We start from the raw sequence: 20,185 nt of genomic DNA, 5'->3' as shown, positions 1-20,185 counted from the left end.
TGGACTTATTCCAGCAAGGGGATAAGGATACAAGAAAGCCATTTTTAAGATACAATTGATTTTAAAAAGGCCAAGATCTCATCACAGAAATCGAAATTGTGTACACTAAATGATATATGTACTTCACCTTCTGATGTGTACTAAAAGATATATCTCACTTTGCTTCAAGCTGTACCAATGCATAAAGTCAGAAGAACTTAAAAAGTCTAACAGCCTTAAGACTGATTCATGAGTTCAATCAGAAGCTTATCAATTTTATGACAAATTACCAGTCAGTAAAATTTAACCCACAAAGTTGTATATTCTGTGATCCTTGAGTAATGCCTGATATACAACCAAAAATTTTCAGTAGCACTTTTTCAACTATTTAATACAATTTCTTGCAGGTTTTATTGCATTACAATATTTTTCATTGCTTTTGATCTTCAGTGGCAATGTAATATATATATAACTATATCTTTACATGGACACCACTAAGAGATTTTCTTTGAACAGAGAATAACTTTTTTGCTGTTATTCTACTGCTTCCTATTAGATTTATATGTACATACATATTTAGTTTTTTGTATCATTGCATCTTTGTAATGTTAATTGTTCAGCAAGAACAAATCACATTTAGGCTAACTTTGCCTTTTGCTACTCCTTCAAGAATTATGAGAAGAATTATCTATAATTGTCTGTGAAGCGTCACCTACCCTTACAACAGTCAGCAAGTAACAAGCCAAATTCAGAGGTTTCTCCAAAGCTCAAAATATTTTCTTTAAGTCCCGTATCACTATATTGATTCACAGAAGTCCTGAGAGACACAGCTTTACAGTGTATAGGTTGATCCTGTTCTTTTTTGTTTCTCCATTTCAGAAAGAGGTTAGAGCTCTGTGCCTTGGTAAATTTAAGTCCACCTCTGTTACTTACTTAGTGCATTTTGCAATAGAAAATCTGGCAGACACATGAAAAATCAAGTTTCTGCAGTGGCTAAAACCAATTGTCATTTTCTGACATCTTATTCAGTTCTGAAGTCAATTCCTATGGAGTTTGGTCTTCTTGAATAGAAGCTCAGTACAGGCTTCTGTATTTGACACAATGATATTTTAAAAGATAAAATAGTTAAACCTCTCTTTATGGAAAATATTGACATCACAGTGTCTTCGATTCTCCGTTGCCCAGCATCTGATTGAGTCACTAGACAAATGAAAGAAAATGAGTGTTCTGGAACACTATGGACTGTAAGGTCCACTTAACACTCTAAGGTCCTTGAGCTTCTCCAGAGCTGCTTGAAACAGCAGAGTTAGCTGGTTGCTTGAGAAATCCCTGGAGAGGAGAGGAATGCACAGAGCTGCAGGACTCTGACAAGCAATGAGCACTGCTCCAGCACATAGCACACACCAGGAAAGCTGCCACCACCACCAGAGGAGCTTTGGAAAAATGAGCTGAAATAGTTCCAATACTGATGCCCACATGCAATGCCCACCCTACATCTCTGGTGGGCAACACATGGCAGAGAAGAGCACGTCCTCACCTCTCTACTGCTCGGCACTGCAGCCCTGGACACAGACCCAGCACAGCAGCAGAGGTGCTGCTCCCACTGAGGCAGCAACCCCCAGCAAGGAGCTGTGCTGGCAGTAGGGAGCAGTAAACCCTAAAGACCACCACAGATGTTTGCTTCAGCGCCCACAAATCAAAGTCCCTGGGGATGCTACCGGGGTGGCCTTAATCAGAGCAGGATCACCTCCAGGCACCAGAATTGCCCAGGGTCACAACAGCAGGAGAGATGGCTAAATGGTATAAAAAGCCCCTATCCTGCTTACACCAGACACTTCATCCTCGGACTTACAACTTAAAAACTTTAGGACCTGATAGAGCTCGGCCATGGCTGGATCATAGGAAAAATATAGGCACAATGGGAATAATTTATTTCAACAAACTAAAAATGTATTGTGCTTTTGGAAAGAAATTAATAAATATTATGCTTCCAGGGAGTAAAAGCAATACGTACCAATATATTTTCTGCCCCAACTTAGGAAACAGGTTCCCAAGTCTAAAATTACATAAATGTGTTAGTAAGCACAATTTTACATGTACACCATTCCTTCATTTATCTAATGTATTTGCAGGTAAAAACGTCACTAATTTGTGCAATAGTTCTTACATGTTTGCAATACATCTCTACCTGATGAGCAGCAAATTATAAAAGCAAACTCTGTGTAAGATATGAGACTGCTGCAGGGGAAAAAACAATGAACAAATCAAACAACAATTCCGACAAAACAAAACAAACAAAAAACCCCACTTATCTCACATTTAAAACTCTTTTCCAAATGTTTTGTCCCCAAAAATGCATAACATTAGTTGTGTAAAAACTAAACCACTATATGAGGCATATTTTAAAGCCTCATATAAACAATGAAGCTTTTATGGCATCCTCAGAGCAAAGAATGTCCAAATATGGCTGAGAGTTAAGTACCCTGAGAATCGACTGCTCTTAATGAGTTCACTGAAGTTTGTCAGTCCACATTTACCAAGATTCAGAAGAGAAAGAGAAGCAAAAGTAATTCAACTCATTTTCCTGTACCATTCTCTAAAGATACTGTGTTATAAACATCCTCCGTATCTTGGATACTGGAGGCATCTGTTGAATCTTGGTCACTGACTACAATTCCTACTGAGGAAAGGCTAGAAATGAAGGAGTGCATCTTTTTTGCATAAATATCCCTAATGTTAAAATAGGGTAGGTCATTGTTTTTTTCTTTGCGATCATTGTTACACTGGTCTCTGTCTATAGCTTTTTGCTTTTGGTAGTACTTAGAAAACTTATTGAAAATAATGGTGATTGGAAGTGCCACCACCAGTATCCCACAGATAATGCAGAGGGTGCCGAGCAGCTTTCCAGCAAGTGTGACCGGGTAAGTGTCCCCATAACCAACAGTGGTCATGCTGATGGTTGCCCACCACCAGCAAATAGGGATGCTCTGCAGTTCTGATGAGTCATCATCCTTCTCCACCGAGTAGACGAGCACTGAAAAAATAGAAATCCCAACTGACAAAAACAAAAGCAGAAGTCCAACTTCCTGATAGCTGTGTCTCAAAGTGGCGCCCAAAGAGCGCAGTCCTACAGAGTGCCTGGCCAGCTTCAGGATCCGAAATATCCTCATTAACCGCAGGATCTGAACTACTTTCCCCATGTTCTCAATGTCTTCACTCTCTTCTTCCTTCGTGTCCACAGCCAGTGTGGCATAAAATGGGATAATAGAGACAAAATCAATGATGTTCAGTGGTTTTTTCCAGAACTTCTTTTGACTTGGAGCAGTGAAGAGCCTGATCACTAGCTCAGCAGTAAACCAGATGATGCACGTGATCTCCACGGCTTCCAGCACAGGGTCTCCAATCTCCCTGTCATTGGCATCCAGCCTTTGAAATTCTGGCATGCTATGAATGCACATGGCCACAATTGATGCCAGAACAACACTCAGGGATGACACGGCAATTAACTTAGCAGACAAGCAGTATGCAGGATTTTCCATTCTGACCCAGATCTTCTTTCTTATTTCACCAAAACACAGATTATCAAACTTTTCTAGCTCTTTATCAAATATGGATGACTCTTCATTGGAGGAGTCCATACTGTCGTTGCTCTTCTGATCCCAGTCTTTATCAGGACCTTCTTCTTTCCTTTCTTGGTACCGATTGCTGCAGCAGGAATCAATAAACAGCTCATTTATCCCCCAGTACTCTATTTCCTGGCAGAAGGAAAAGACACAAAGTTCTTCCATAACGTGAAGTTTGCCCGTATAGTAAAAATTCAGAACATATTGGAACAAAGAAGGATTCCTGTCAAAGTAATATTCCTTGTCTGCAACACTATAATCATCACACAGTTCTAGAATAGCCTCTTCTGAATGGCATTTGAGAAGTTTTCCGAGTCTGGTGTGGGGAAATCGGAGCAAGGTGCTTTGATCCACTGACTGCTTAAAGCCACCCACATTCAAGTTGATAAGTTCTGCGTCTTTGCCAGGTCTGCGGAAAAATTCACCATAAACCATTTTGGACAGACCAGTTCCACTGCTGTTGCCCAATGAGATTACATAGAACCTGAAAAGAACATAAGATATTGTTAGAGCATTTAATTCAGTTTTGCTCTTGTGACACATTCTTTTCTCTACCTCTGGTTACTGTGAAATGCTGTAACAAAACAAACAAAAAAAGAAATTACATTATGAATAACCTTACTTAGCATTTCACAGATGTAGTTTTAAATTAGTCTGGTTTACAACTTAAGCAAATTTGAAAGCAGGAGGTTCTGGTTTAGGTCTCTTTTTTACCAGGGTGAGGGAAAGCTACCAAATTCATCTGCAAATCAGTCTCTCTTTTACTATCACACGGAAATTAACAGTCATGAAATCTATGCACTTCAATGATGCAAAAAATCTTTAAAGAAAAAAACTTGTCAATCAATCAAAACATTTAGGATAAAATGAGCAGGTTTCTCTCAATTACAGTTTCATCTGAGTTGTACTAATTTATATGATGTTGCAATTTATAATCCACTAATTCCAATGTTATTTACTTGAATGTGGACTGCAATTACTTCTGCTGATATATCAATTCATTTACTTCTAGGGTAATACACACAAGAGTGATCTGTAATCTTGAAAACATATCAAAACTGCATTTGAAGCCTTTTAATTCCTGACTTCAGAATACTGTAGTACATATCTGGGTATCTGCACTCCCGCAGGTATTTTTCTATCTGCCTTCCTACTCATGTGAATTGTCACAAGCCTCTTACAACCTTGATCACTTCCCGAAGCAATTCCTATTCTGCTACAGCATAGCTACAACCACTACAGCAATGCTGAGAAGTTGAAGTGTCATTTCTGCAAACACAGCTTTCAGAGATGGAACTTCCACAATAATTTTTCCTCAACAACTGTGGACACCCACAGATGGACAGAAGGACGTTTAAATGTTTCCACACTTTACTAAAAATTCAGCTGAAACTTAATTCAAAAGGCAGTGATAGTTACTAGTGGGTAAGTTAACTTTTACAGAACTGCTTTCTTGCTTTCCTTCCAAGGAGAAGTCGTGAAGCCACAACTGGCAGTTCTCACACTTGCCATCAGATTATATGTAACTTCAGATCATGAGGAGAGCAAATGTTTTTGATCTCTGACACCTAAACACTAATTGATGTACCCTAAGTTAATTAATTTAAATGGAAATCAATTCATTTTAAATGTGACAAAATAGTATCAAAATCCTCCTGTCCTAAGAGATGACACCATATGGTGTCACGCTTAGCATGTAGAGCTGGGGGAAGAAGAGGGAAAGGGGGGATGACACTCAGAGTGATGTCACCATCAAATGTGATGGAGTCCTGCCTTCCCGGGGATAGCTGAACACCTGCCTGTCCATGGGAAGGGATGAATGAATTCCTTGTTTTTCTTCACTTTTGCTTTACCTATTAAATGCTTTTTATCTCAACCCACAAGTTTTCTCATTTCACCTCTCTGGTTCCCTGCCCTATCCCACGAGGAGTGGCTGAGCATGGGGCTGAGTTGCCAGTTGAGATTAAACTGACATGACAACATCATGACAACATAGAAATGATTTTGCACCTTTAGATTTAGTTTGAAGGCAGGTATTTGCTAGTTAGTAGAGTGGTTGTAAGACACATTTGCTCCAGACATTTCCCAAGGCTTCAGTTTTTAGGAATCATTAAGATGTAAAATAAGACCATTGATCTCTCCTCAAAGAAGGGCAGCAAGACTCATCCGATAAACATCACCACACTTCACTCACCATCTAGAGCCAAGCTCTGTTTTATAGCATTATAAATTTTAAAAAAAGCCATAAATCTGGACAGGGGTGACTGGAAGTCAAAGTATATTCAGACCCGAAACCACTCTAGTTATTGATTCATTTTAGTCAATAAAATCTCCACTTCTAGCAATTCATTAACATGGGAACACTGGCAGTGAAATGAGCACTATAAAAACCAGGCAAGATCTCAGATCATAGAGTCATAGAACAATAGAATGGGTAGGGTCAGAAGGTACCTTAAAGATCATCTCATCCCCACCCTCTCTGACAGGGTCAGGGACACCTTCCACTAGACCAGTCTGCTCAGAGCTCATCCAACCCAGCCTTGAGCAATTCTAGATGAAGTCCGATGAGACATGCACAGCTTCTCTGGGCAACGTGTGCATCTCACCAAGTTCACAAAATAACTCCTTCCTAATAGCCAATCTAAATCTACCCTCCTTCAGCTTAAAGACATTACCCTCCTGTCTGGGGCACTTCTGACTATGACAAATGACAAATACAAAGCAAGTTTTTCTCAGAAATAACTAAAGCAAGAACTTAGTGCTCAGCAAATTCTTAGTACACTAGACTGACTTACTGTTGAGACAGCATTATAAAACCATATCCATTATGCAGATGATATTCATAATGGTGCCTCCATGAAACTGCTCTGTATAATAAATTCGGTGAGCAATAATTTACTGCTTTATTTTGATGGTACTGTAGACATAATTTGTGCAAGGTACAGAGACCAAAGCAGATCTTGCTTAGAAAGACCATGATCCAGAACCTGCTTAATGTATTACTACTCTTAAGTGATTTTTAGACTACAGAAAGAACATACAGGAAAGATTCATGATAGCAACATCAAGAGGGGCTTCATCATCCAAAGAATGTCTTGCTTGTAGCGACCTTGATTCCTGAGCCATGGACTAGGACATTGTAGTGCCAGTTACCATCAGAACAATTTGTGTCATGGTAACAAGTGGGTCAAGCCACAGGGCAGTGACCACAGATGACAACTTCTGTCTCAGCACAACATGCTCTCTACTAAAGGAAACCCTTTACTCACTCAGGAAACTTTTTTTCCTCAAGGGTGAAACTGTGCTCAGCTGTAAATGACATTTTCCTGGAGTGCCAAGGCCTGTGTCATGAACATCCTAAGAATAGAGAGCTACCAGAAACACTGCAAATCTCAACTTGAAGTGCAACATTAACCTCTTTGACCTTCTTCAAATACAGATAACATAATAAACTGGTAACCATTCCAAATCACACAATTCTTGCCCTGGAGAGAGAATATAAGAGAGCAAATAAACACATACCAGATGTTAGTTACTTGTTTGCTTTAATTGCTTCAGCTGTTTCAAGGAACTACAAGAATTCATATAGAACAGAAAATGAAACAAGACACAGAAGAAAGATGCTTACTGGAAGAATGAACATTATTTTCCAAGATAATGAAAAAAACCCCAATAAATAGAAGCTCCAAATGTTAAGCTTCAGGGCTAAATAAAAGCCAGTCATAAGGAAAGCTGTGTGAAAAGGATACAAACTTTAGAATAAAAAACAGAATTACAGGATCTAACTCTTCCCAGTCCAATTTGGATGTGGGCTCTAGCCAGTGCTTCTGCAGTCACACATTGTTGGTGAGGCCACAGGCCCATTGTCTGGCTTGGAAAGGGAGTTGCAAATTTCTGGGCTTTTAGCACGCTGTAAAATCCCTAAAGCTCTCAAAAGGGGAGTCACAGAGACAGTTTGCAGATAACAGTCCCCTTGAGACAGCTTTGCCACGGAGGTATAAGACATCCCAAAGTGCTGTGGTTTCCAGCCTCTTCTGGAACAAACTACTAAGATTTTTAGTAACCGCATGGATCCCCATATTACACATTTATTTGACAGCAAAGTTCCTCTTTCTCAGTTATGTTTTGCATAGTATCTACACGAAGTCCCCATTCTCTGTGAGGTCCTACACCACAAGCTTCAGAACACCTTTTCTGACATGTTGAATCTTTGAGCGTGGCACCACCTTGGCTACTGGTAACTCCAAATTGGGGCAGTTTCATCTTTTGTTAGCATTAATCTGTGATTATCCAGACACAATAGAAAGTTGACCTAATTTACAGATGCTGTGCTCTGCTACTTAAAATATTCAGAGAGAGCACATGCCTACAGATTTTCTACCAGTTTTCTTCATGTCTGTGTTGTCTTAGCCTCAGCTCCTGCTTCCTGTACAGTTACACTCCATAAACCCCTCAAAATTAAGTTCACATTTTAGCATGGTTTCCTCTAAGTTGAAAAAACATAAATAAAAGGGCCTAGTCCTGCTCACAGTGAAGTCACAAGGGATATAACACTGATGTGAACCTGAATGGGCACGTGAATCCCAGTAGCTCAACAAAGTATTTCCAGAGCACAAAGTCATTTTTTCCCAAGGAATCTGTTGATCTTGGTAGACTTCCATTTTAGGGTTCCAAACTCAGGAAATTTAACTGTGCACAAATTCCTTCTAAAGAATCTTACTTTGGCACTCAGTCATGCCCAGGAACCAAATTTTACCTCCTAATGATACAGACAAACACCTAAGCTGTTACTTCTGCTAATTTCCCAATAGTTAAGAGCTTCTACAAATCATCCAAGCTACACACGTGCAGGTTTTGGCACCTAAGTACTTCTAAAATGCTGTGGATAACAAACCATAACAACCTTCAACTCAGGATCAACATTTCACTGATTTTTTAAGTGTTAGAATTTCTCCACTCATTATAGGGCAAATGCTTGTGTAATGCATCACCAAGAAGTACTATCTACATTTTCTGACTCACTGAGCAGAGAAAAACATTTAAATGCATATATAATTTACTTGATCAATCACAATTAGGGATTTGGACTGAAATCCAGTTAGCATGACTTAAGTTGTTGTCTGTCAGCTGGGCAGTAATAACTGCTTTAGCACACTAAATTAAGCCTGGAAAAATGAAAGGTAATACTACTTGGCACAGACTCTCACTGTGATATAAGCTGCAACATTCAACTCTCCTTTATAATACTTGACATAGTTAAGTTAAAGTCATTCACAGACTATGGAGGCAGAGGTTAACTTTAAAAAGTCATCTAGCACAAATAGCAAGACCATCTGAAGAAACTAATCTGAGGTTACGGACATTCTGTGAGGCAAAGAGGATAAATTAATCAGCTAAATTATTTTCTCAGCTGTAATTTATTTTTGTATTCCACTGGCAGCATCAGCCTTTATCCAAAATATTGCATTAAAATGCCATGAAAATAATAGAATTATGCAACTACATTTCTTTTTAAATGGATTCAGTACAACCTCCCAGAAGACCTCAGGTAAATAAAGTTTGAGTTGAATTATCGAGGCCAAATTTTGTTCTGACGTTACTCCCATTTAAGCCTACTTGGCTATGTTCACCCCAGCACAATTCTGTCACCAGGCTGTTTTAGAAACTGAGCTTGTGCCAAATGTTTGTGCAACTTTGCAATACAATGAAGATCAGAAAGAAATGATCATCATTTGGAAACAACAGTAGCTGCTAGAAGCACTGCTGACATACAAATGTAAAATTATTTAAATATCCATATGTGTTGAAAAACTGCCTTCAAATATGGGGATTAAAAAAAAAAATTACTTCCTCGAAAAGACTGATAAGGAAAAAATGAAGCTGTTATAACTGAGAGTAAAAGAACCTAAGTAAGAATAGAAAAACAAGCACCTCCAGCCCTTGGTTCACATAACTCAGCTGAGGCACAGGTTTTTGGGGGCAAATCACCGGAGGTGGGGTCCATCTGCCATGACTAGATAAGCAGCCTATATGATAGTGCCATAAAGAATTTAATTTCCATGGGACTAATACAACATAAAATTAATCTCCCGAAGAGAAATCCCACTATTTCCACTATGAGGATGTTGTGAGGACAGAAGATATGCCAAGGGTTGGGCATGAGAAAGGGGCAAGGGAAAATACACCAGCTGTAGCCTGCACATAACAGAAGCTTCTTTGGGAATGCAGTCTGTGATCTGAACTGCTTTCTCATATACATAAAGAACAAGTAGCAACACCTAATATCACCCAGTTATCAGAATGTCACCTTGTAAAATGATTAAAGTGGAAAAAAGAGTTATTCTCTCTAAGACTTGAAAAACCCCTGGAGATAACACACATTATGAGAGTTAACAAGGCCTGCACCTTGCAATGCTCCCAAAGGCTCTGCAATTTATATGCTGTTCATATAAATTAAAAAATCATTATCCGCAACTAAGTGGAAGTACCAGATTAAAATGTCCTTGCTTGAAAACCAACCTGTAAATCCCCACCACTTAAGCACAGTCAGAATGCTGCAGTGACAATACCTGTTCCACAGGCAGCTCAGACAGACAGCTGAGCACACTAAAATCTTCCTTGTGTTCTATCATCCCAATGGCTGAAGTTCACAAAAATATTTGAGAAGATACCAAGGGCACTGTTACAAGCAGGTCAGCATTGCTGTGGTTTGATTGTAAAAGAAGTTCACAGAATCACAGAATGTCTAGGTTGGAAGAGACCTTCAAGATCATCAAATCCAACCCATGCCCCAACACCTCAACTAGATCATGGCATTGAGCGCCACATCCGATCTTTTTTTAAACACATCCAGGGATGGTGACTCCACCACCTCCCTGGGCAGACTATTCCAGTACCTTATCACTCTTTCTGTGACAAACTTTGTGTCATTTGTATATTTCCCTTGGTGCAGCTTGAGACTGCGTCCTATCGTTCTGTCAGTAGTTGCCTGAAGAAAGAGACCAACCCCCAGCTGATACAGCCACTTTGCAGGGAGTTGTAGAGAGTGATAAGGTCACCTCTGAGTCTCCTTTTCTCCAGGCTAAACAACCCCAGCTCCCTCAGTCGTTCCTCACAGGGTTTGTGTTCCAAGCCCCTCACCAGCCTCGTTGCCTCCTCTGGATGTGCTCAAGCATCTCAACGTCCTTCCTAAACTGAGGGGCCCAGAACTGGACACAGCACTCAAGGTGTGGCCTCACCAGTGCTGAGTACAGGGGCAGAATGACCTCCCTGCTCCTGCTGCCCACACCATTCCTGATCCAGGCCAGGATGCCATTGGCTCTCTCGGCCACCTGGGCACACTGCTGGCTCATGTCCAGCTGGCTGCTGATCAGTACCTCCAGGTCCCTTTCCTTCTGGGCACTGTCCAGCCACACCTTCCCCAAGCTGTTTCTCTCCAGGTTATTTTAGCAATAAACTTGTCTGACAGACTGTATTAATGCCACCCATGAAGAGCACAGCTTCAAAACACAAAGTACTATCTGAAGTGGACATTGTAACTTGTAGGTCTAAGTACCTCTGTAATGAGGGTAATTTCTATGGATCCCTTCCCCAATTTATTTTTTTATACCCCACTGTCCACTGAGTTCCTCATTGTTTCCATTCAAGTACTTCCCCAGGGATTACAATCAACATAAAACCCTACTGTTACACTTATGGTAATTTGTGGTACCACTGGTTGTCAAAAATATCTGATACATGATCCCAACATCAGACCCTTCCACACAGAAAAAATTATGCAGAATAAAAGTATATCAATAAACTTCTTAAAAATAATTCTTAATTCTCCCTTCATCATTGATTAGTCTAGAATCTACAAATATCTTTGGTGAAATGAATTCACTTATGGATGTTGTTTGGTTTTCAAAGTTTACCTACCTAAGCAAGGAAAATAATGTAGATACCGAGAAACAGAGAGCAGTGTCCCTGAAGTTCCACAGTAGATCAGCTGCCCACAAACATCATTACCTCCTTCACAGTCTCCTCAAAAGCTATCACACACCACTCCAGGTACTGGTACCCTGAGACATGTGGGCCCAGCAGCCAAATGCATTCTGACAGTTCAGACCTGTAGCAACTAATTAAAACAAACAAAAAACAAACAGCCCCCCTCACCATATTTATCTGGCATAGAAAATCTAAAAAGCATTCCTGTATTTACACTGCAGTTTCAATATCCATGGCTCTATTGAGGGGCTGTGATGGCAGAGGTGAGAAACTGCCCCACTGCCGCACCTATCCCACCACAACTCCTCCAGGCCCAACATAAAGGCATGAACCATTAGGCATGATATATTTTCTCTAATACACAGGTCTGTGAACAACCGAAGACTTTCCTGAGTTTTTAAGGAGAGTGTTAATGGTTCACAAGCCTCTGCACTGTGGCAAATTATACCCATGTAGAGCCATAACTCTTCCATGTTTAGGAAAGGAATGCTGACTTTGGTGCAATTCAAAATATTCTTATCTCTTGTGGAAGGGGTACAGAGAATTAAAATTAAGATTTAACTCACTGCAAAGAAGACTGATCTGATACTCAAAATCTTCTATTTGTTTGTCCATCCTACATTTTCTGACTGCAAAATAAAACTTGTTATCCTCATTTCTCACTTTGGAGTCTGAGGAATGCCCCCTTCTATACCTATTGCAGATGGCAGAGCTGTTGATCATTTCTGCTCCCAGATTATCTCTCCTAATTTCTTTACCTTTTTTTTTTTTTTTTTTTTTGGAAGCAAGGTAATGTTTTTAAAGGATGCAAAATCCAATCACAAGTCAGTTTCACTAGGTGAAAAAGTTGTTCTGAACAACTTAAAATCTATGCACCACATAAGGCAGGACTTTCCCTCCTTAAACTGGGAAGAGACATGAATATAAACAGGATTATGTTGTGACACATTACAGAAGAAAAAACTGTAAGGAGACCTGAAAACAATCCTGTCTATGGTACCTGCAACACCTGCACAGGAGCAGCAGAGCTAAAAAACAATTCAGCTGCAGAGCACAGGACTAAAACCACTCACCTGGTTACACATAACTTTTGAGTCCATTTTAGTTTTATTCTGCCAAATCCCAGCTTGGTAGATTCACACACCCCCGCCGCCCCTCCCCCACCCCGCAATACTGGATGTACTTCAGCCCATTTTTTGGATTTTTTAAAATTTATTTAGAAATATGATGCTTACATTAGTAATATACCACTGAATACAGGAAACACGCTTAGAATGGACCTTGAGGAGTAATATAATTCAGCTTCTCCCCCTCCTCAAGGCAGGATCAGCTACTTTGAGACAAACTTTGGCAGATGTTTATTTAATGTCCCATGATAAAGCCTCTCCAGTGAGGCTGTGGAATCTGGTCCAGTGCTTGAATGCCCTTGTTCTCTTAAAATTATTTTCCTAACACTGAATTATGCACACTGTGCTGCAGTCCAGGCCCACGGATGTGTACATGTACAGCAGATTTGGAATGGGATGGAGTCACTGAGGACGGACAGCAGATACAGACTATCTACAAATTCACCAAAACAAGTCAGTTCCTTCTGTTGCTATATATTTAATTTTACTTTGCAGTCTGAGTAGAACATTGTATTTATTTTTTTATGTTTTGAAAAAAAATCTATTAATTTCAGAGATAAACAAAGGTTTTCTTTACCATGGTGAAGTTCTCCAAGATATTCCGTCTCTTAGGCAACAAGAACACAAGCAATTGTTATTGTGAATATTCTGAGTGAAACCTTCAACTGAAAATCTGTAAAACACTTGTGTTTGCAGCATGTTAATCTCGCTAAAGGAGTCAGTACTGTTCAATATAAATTCTCTTGACCCCAGACAACTCTGAAGCAGAGCTCCAAATCTCATTTGTATGTAAGTTCTGCAGTCTGTTTTGATCCAACATTCACTTTCAAAGCATCCAAGTAACTTTTACAATGTGCTAGTATGCGTGACTTGAGGCCACAGGCTAAGGAAGGACATGTGGAGGCAACTGGAGAAAATACCTGCAAGAGATGCACGGTTCAGAGCCGTGGTGCAAACCTTACCCACACTGAGGCCTCCAGAAGCCTCCATTTCTCGGAGCACTCAGATTCTGGTACATGCTCACTGCTCCTACACTGAACATCGCTTAGTTACACCACTCCTCTTGACTTTCCAGGTGGCATCACAACCTAATTTGTGGCAAAAAGATCCTTTGGAGGTCATCTTGTCCCACCTAGTGTCAAAGCTGATTCAATTAAAGAAGGCTGCTCAGGGCCAATTGATTTTTTTAACATCTCCAAAATTTCCTAAACTCTCTGGTAGCCTGGTCCAGTCGGACCCCTCTTATGGGGAAAATATTTCTGCTAAAGCCTAATTAGATACTCTTTTGTTCCAGTCTGGGTTCAGTGGCTCCTTCTGTGAACCTGCTGTCTACAGCCTTGCTGACAAAGCCCAGGATGCAGCTGGCCTTCACTGTGAGGGCACAGTGCTGACTTGTGTTCTACATGCTGCCTGCCACAATGCCCATGGCCCTCTCCACAGAGCTGCCTTCCATCCAGCCAGCACCCCAAACTGTTGCATGGGGCTACCTCATCCCAGATGGAGCTTCTCCAGGGTGCTGACAGCCCTTTTAACAGCATCCCACCAGTCAACCACTGTATTACTAGTCATCTCAGTCGTTAAAAAACAAAGGTGTTTTCCCTGTTTATTTCAACTTGGCTGTCCCCACCAAGCATTCAGCAGAAAGGACATTTGCCAGAAAATGTGTGAAGAGAGTATGTGACCGGCTAAGATACAGAGCTGCATCACTGCACCATTGTTCAATTGAATATTCATAGAAGCTGAGGCATTGTCACTGCACACAAAAAGGAACAGCCAGCAAGTAAGTTTTTTCAAAAAAATAAGTCAGTCCTAACCAGTACAATTCATTTCAGCACCTGCCAGTATTATTAGCCATTGTTTTTTCAGGAAGTGTTGAGTGGACCTGGATTTACATATGCAAAGTAATATCACACATTGGCACAATTTGTAAGGTACTGGAGGTGCTATGTGTGTGGGCTGGATCCCGGCTAGTGCATGTGTTTGCACAGCCCATAACAATACAGCCATTTAATCAACTCCATGTCAGACCTTATAAAATTACTCTGGTGCCATTTTCGCTATTGTCTTCCAATGACAGAAAGTTGGGAACAGATATAAAGCCCAACTAGATTGGGAGAAATGTCAGAAGTCAGAATCCAGCCCTTTCTCTCCTTACTTCTCCCACCATTTCTTTTTACAAATATATTTTTCTAATGTTTGAGACGACCCACACAAACGTCCAGAGAAGGAAAAATGAAGGTGTGTGGCTGCATAAATCCTAATCCCAAAAAAATACCAGATGTTTTGTGGAAGACATTACAGGATAAGGGATTTCTTAGGATTTTGGCTGGGCTAAACTTCAGCTAGACAGATTCATAAACTCCCATGACGCGCCCCAAGGATTTTGAAGGCACCGCACACCAAGAGGTCCAGAGGAAGATCTGAGATCCTAACTACATGTCTTCCTAGAAAGGATTAATTAAGCACAGGCAGTGCATTGGAACAAATTAAGAGCAATACATATTTGGATGTTGTTGGCAGTTTCCCTTTACAAGCTGCTGCTTGAAGCAAAATATTACTGAACATCACTGTAAGCAAAAACTTGTTTGGCCTTAAGGGCAGTGCTAATCTACAACTCTCTAGAAGAAAACTAAGCTATATGAAATTATATTTTTTTCTTTCCATCCACTTTTGATGTAAGTACTTCATTATGTGCTCAGCAGAACTCTGGAGAGAAAAATGACAACTTCTGCCTCTCACTTCATTTTTGAGGCAGTTTTCCCATAGTCCCCAGACTTTGTATCTGAATCCATAGAGCCTTGATATTATCTGAAATCAGTAATATTTATCACTAAGAGAAACATGTTTCATTGCCTAAGACCCAAGTCTCAAGGCTAGGAGCTTTTAGAGGTGCCAGCTGAGACTCAGTCCAAATTTTTCAGAAACGTCATCCAAAGTTTTCAGATAGAGCTGAATACACACCAGCAAAAGGAGTCTTTTCAAGTCACATTGGACTTCTTACAATCTAAGGAATAAAACTGTGCTTGAGCATTGCCTCAAGCCAGGGCTTTTGCTCAGGTCCAAGGATAAGTGATAGCTTAAGAAGGCTGAAACATATCCCCTTTACAGAAGAACTCGGAAAAGACTGGCTTCATGGTCAGGAAATGGATGGAGCATCCCAGAGACTCAGGAACAAGCACTTTGCCTATTAGCAAGTGCTTACAGATTAAGCTTTTCTCACTTTTAAGATCCACAGGTTTCGATGTGAATCCACAATAACTCTTATTTAAGCACCAAACATACTATGAGTTAATTTTCCCTTTGTTTTGTTCTTTTCTGTCATCATAAAAATGAATCAAAGTAAGTGGGAAAAACTTCTCTCTGCCTGGCCTAACATACAGCAAACTGTAAAACAAAATCACAACAGATTTTCTCTCTGAAAAGAACAGATTATGGTGAGAACATAAACACCATTACTGTTTTCAGACTAATAGCACTGAGCTAAAATACCACCAGGAACTCATTCTATCCCCCTTGTCCAGCTCAAGCTTTTACCAATTTCATGGGTGAATTAAAAGAGCAGTATTGATCTATGCTGGCTGCCCTTTTCAGAGCAAATATTGCGCTGGACAGGAAGACACACAGATCTCCTTAGCTTAAGAAGAATATACAAGGCAGCATCATTTTCAGCAACTTATTCAAGGGAAAAGGTGTCTGCCCCTAAAATGCCATGCTGAAATCATCATTCAAGGCTTGTCACTAGCTACAGCTAAACCATGGAGGACTGATTTACATTTGTGCTGCTGTAATGAGTGAGATGTTCTCAAAATGAAAACCTAACTTATGGCTCTATTTGCTCTTCTCTCAACATGCAATAAATGGAGTTCGTAAAATTACAAAGCAGCTTTGGAATCATATTCTAATTAAATCAGCAGTAACTGATTGAAAAAACTGAAGAATTTTATACATATATGTAAGATAAAGCCTTCAAGAAAAAGAAGTCTTCTTTGGGACACACCTAGTCTTCCACCACCCCTGTTTTAAACATACTGATCAGCAACAGTTGTCCACAAAACTAATATTGCAGATCTGTAATTTCATCTCACAAACTACAAGGCTAATTCTTCTCTCACTGAAGTCAGGAGAGAGAACCCCTTGGCTCCCTGTAACACACACCTCCATGGTACCAAAAAGGTTTTAGAGCAGAAGCCTCCACAGCAGGTAACGCTGCTGGAAGCAGGAGCAGCTCTTGTCTGCTGAAGGGGAGGAGGTAGAAGAGAAGCAAGGAGCACAGCAGAGCAATCAGAAGTGCTTCCAATTTTTATAAAACTACCTAGGCTGCGTTGCAACTCCTCCATGCAAAGCAAAGCTGTCAGATTTTTCCTGAATTGGTTATCTGCCTCCCACAGGTAACCTGCTGTACTTACATGAACATCAACAGACAATGCTGAAAACAGTCAAGGCTCGAAAAACAAAAAACAAAAATATGAAACTCTATATGGGGCACAAAATTGCCAATACTAAGTTTTACAAGATTGATGTATAAGATAAGTTTTACCCATAAATCTCATAGCACTTTATTGTGCTGTAAGGAAGATGCCTTGAGTTTCATGTTTTGGAAGCTGACCCTGGGACTTGAGAGGTGACCTTTTCAATGTCATGTAGCAGGTCAGCATGTTCTACTTCAACATTCCCAAGTTCATGAAGCCTTTGCCATTGCTTTGAGGAGAAGACAAGCAATCCTCTGCACAAGCTGAGCTCTGAGCCTGTCATTAGAGTAGCACTGGGATTGAATGATTAAATGCTTGGAAGAATGAACCAGTTTTTAAGATACGAGGTGGCATCTAAACTGCTTGTCCAAGATGATGAACATAGGATAAAAAAGTAAAAAAGGAAGAAAAATTAGAAAGCAAAATTCTGCCTACCCTCCTTAAACCAGCCACACTCCATTTTGTTCATGTGACCCTCTGCTGGTATTTATTGGCAGGCTGGTAAGACCAAAACTTTTCAAAAAAAGGGAAAAAAGGGGAGTTATTCTTAGCCTAATATAGTCCTGCTCAGAGCATACACAGCTCCAGCTGCACAGGTGCACCTCCAGAGCACTCACACAGCACAACAACTCGCAGGGCAAGAAGGGACAACTGCATCTCTTGCTGCTGCTGGCAGAGGTGAGGATGGTTCCAGGCTGTCCATCTGCCACTGTCTGCCCATGGATCAATTCTGGATTCACAGTCCAGCAGCTCTCCCTGCCCAAGATCAACCTTTAAGACATAAACCTACCTGGAGGAGATGGCAACAGACACCGAGCAAGCCAAAGCCAGGCTGATGTCTGTACCCAGGGCACATGGCTGCTCTGAACAAAAGGGAGTCGGAAGGGCTGATCCATAGTGGCCTCACCTGCAGCCCCCTCCCAGAAATTCCTCAGCAGCTATGAGAGCTGGTACACCAAGACCCCTCACCTCAGTCCCCACGCACCTGTCAGGGATGGGAAGGCAAAATGGGTAAGACACCGTAGTGTGAACGGCAAGAAGATGAGCTGCAGAGTTTGTGGGCAAAAGGAAGGAGAATGGAAATCCATGCTATGACTAGTGACATTAGGAATACCCAGCAGACAGACATCAGAAACAGACAGAAACAATTTAGAGAGGGCAAAATGAGTGAACCTTTCCATACCTTTATATGAACATCACCAACACACAGAGACCACCATGTTTATTTCAGTCTTACCTGAGCTCCTTGCTGAGCAGTGCACATAAATCGAGGTCTCAGGCTTTACCTGTAACACAGCAAATGACCCCAAATATGCAGCAAACTAAGCAGAACAAAACTAGTAACCAAAATGGGACCTTCTAATACAAATAATAAAGCTCATCTTCTCAGAAGATAGATGTCTCTTGAAAATTATTGTGGAATGAGCTCCCTCAGAAACTAAGGACCAACATAGTCAACACCATCTCCCTCTGCAAGAGAGATAAATATTCTAGAAGTCATCTCCTCCAAAACAGAATGAAAAACAAAAGGAAACCATTACAAGCAACTGTCACATACAGAATGCCCTTGCAAGAAAAACGAGCCAGTTTTCCACAAATGACAGATGACAGCAGTTTAACACACTGCTGTTAGGACATCAGGTACATTATGAATGAGACAAGATGAGCAGAACACGTTCACATAAAATGGAAAATACAATATTAACGAAAGAAGCATCAGTAAAATATTGGAAATTGAAAAGGACTAGAAGGAAATGAGGTATGAAAAAGAAAAAAATGGTAAAGAATGGAGCAACATACTGAGGTAGTACCTTGAAGCAGATGATCCCCTGGCATTAACTGGTGCAGAACCATTGTCTGGAACAGGTCAAGGACAGTTTTTGTCAGCTGAGGATTTGGTCCTCCACACAAAACCAGGCAATGGCAATGCAGGCAAAAATCCTGCCCGGTTTTCTTGGGATGCCTTCCCCCTCAGAAAGTAAAGAGGCAACACAGAAAGAAAATAAGATGATGCCATAAATTAAAAGGCAAGGCTTAACAGAAATAAAATAAAAAAAAATAATAATAGATGAAGAGCAAGAAATAAAAACAAAGGGATGGGGTAAAGGCAAGATAAAAAGAAAATACATTTTATTTATTCATGATCTCTGTTTTATTATGTGTCCTTGGCAGATGTCCCACAAGTGAAAATTTGCAAGGCAGATAATGATGCAAGTATAGAGACCTGAGCCTTGTTTCTAGTCATTAGCCTTCGGCAGATCTTTTTAATATATGTGCCCCAATAGGAAGTAAACAAGTTCCTTAAATCAAGAGTCTTTGGACAGGAGACATGCTGCAAACAAATGGGCTTAGACAGGGACTCCAGGAGATAAAAAGCACGGTCTCAACCTGTTTTTAAGTAACCAAGCCGAAGGTCAGGCTGCTAATACAGATACTGTCCAACAGGATAGGGTCTGCCTCTGACTGACTCACACCTGACCCTGCCTTTCACACACCCTCCTTGCTAAGCAGAACTTATTTCACCTGAGAGCAGGTGGGCTCAGCCTGCCCAGCTGGCAGGGACAGGGATGCCAACAGCAGGCAGCCTTGGGAGCTGTGGCCATGGGCTCTGGAGTGATAGGACGTGTTCAACACCAGCCTGGCTGGGAGCTCGGCAGAACAAAAAGCACACCTCTGGCAGATGCACCAGTGCTGAGTGTGGAAAGCTCAGCTGCCTCCACTCTCCATGCAGGTTTAAGGTGCCTCTGCAGCTCAGCTCAGTCACTGCTGAACCTTGCTTTGCACTGAAGCTGAACGGTCTTGGCACTGAGTGTTAGTAGTTGATTTTATCCTGCCTGTGGCTGTAACTGCACAACTAAGGTGATACTGGTGGCTAAACACCAATCTATCATATTTCCAGGTTTAAGGTGGTTTTATTCTTCTTGCCCTGGGAAAGTTGCTAAGTACTAGAGAGGGTGAGCAAAGAACTGCTTCTCCTCCATGACATCTGTTTCTACAAAGG

At 40.8% G+C, this 20,185-nt stretch overlaps 1 protein-coding gene across 3 annotated transcripts; it reads right to left on the bottom strand.

Moving 5' to 3' along the window:
- Positions 1-1,647: 1,647 nt before the first annotated feature.
- KCNS3 (potassium voltage-gated channel modifier subfamily S member 3) lies at positions 1,648-19,621 on the bottom strand. 3 transcript variants are annotated; one of them, XM_040059089.1, is made up of 4 exons: positions 19,573-19,621; positions 18,996-19,154; positions 18,422-18,470; positions 1,648-4,086 (listed from the first exon to the last, which is right to left on the bottom strand). In XM_040059089.1, the coding sequence occupies exon 4, from the start codon at positions 4,035-4,037 to the stop codon at positions 2,556-2,558; it is 1,482 nt and encodes a 493-aa protein (XP_039915023.1). In that variant the 5' UTR covers positions 4,038-4,086; positions 18,422-18,470; positions 18,996-19,154; positions 19,573-19,621; the 3' UTR covers positions 1,648-2,555. The 3 variants fall into 3 exon arrangements, with proteins under 3 accessions (XP_039915023.1, XP_039915024.1, XP_039915025.1); XM_040059090.1 differs by lacking the exon at positions 19,573-19,621 and adding an exon at positions 19,312-19,415; XM_040059091.1 differs by lacking the exons at positions 18,422-18,470; positions 19,573-19,621 and having other exon boundaries at positions 18,996-19,227.
- Positions 19,622-20,185: the final 564 nt, after the last annotated feature.

The sequence above is a fragment of the Hirundo rustica genome, chromosome 3, assembly GCF_015227805.2.
Source record: "Hirundo rustica isolate bHirRus1 chromosome 3, bHirRus1.pri.v3, whole genome shotgun sequence".
In the NCBI taxonomy this organism is placed as follows: Eukaryota; Metazoa; Chordata; class Aves; order Passeriformes; family Hirundinidae; genus Hirundo; species Hirundo rustica.
The sequence above is the reverse complement of the archived record's forward strand: the minus strand, read 5'-3'. Positions and strand labels throughout refer to the sequence as shown.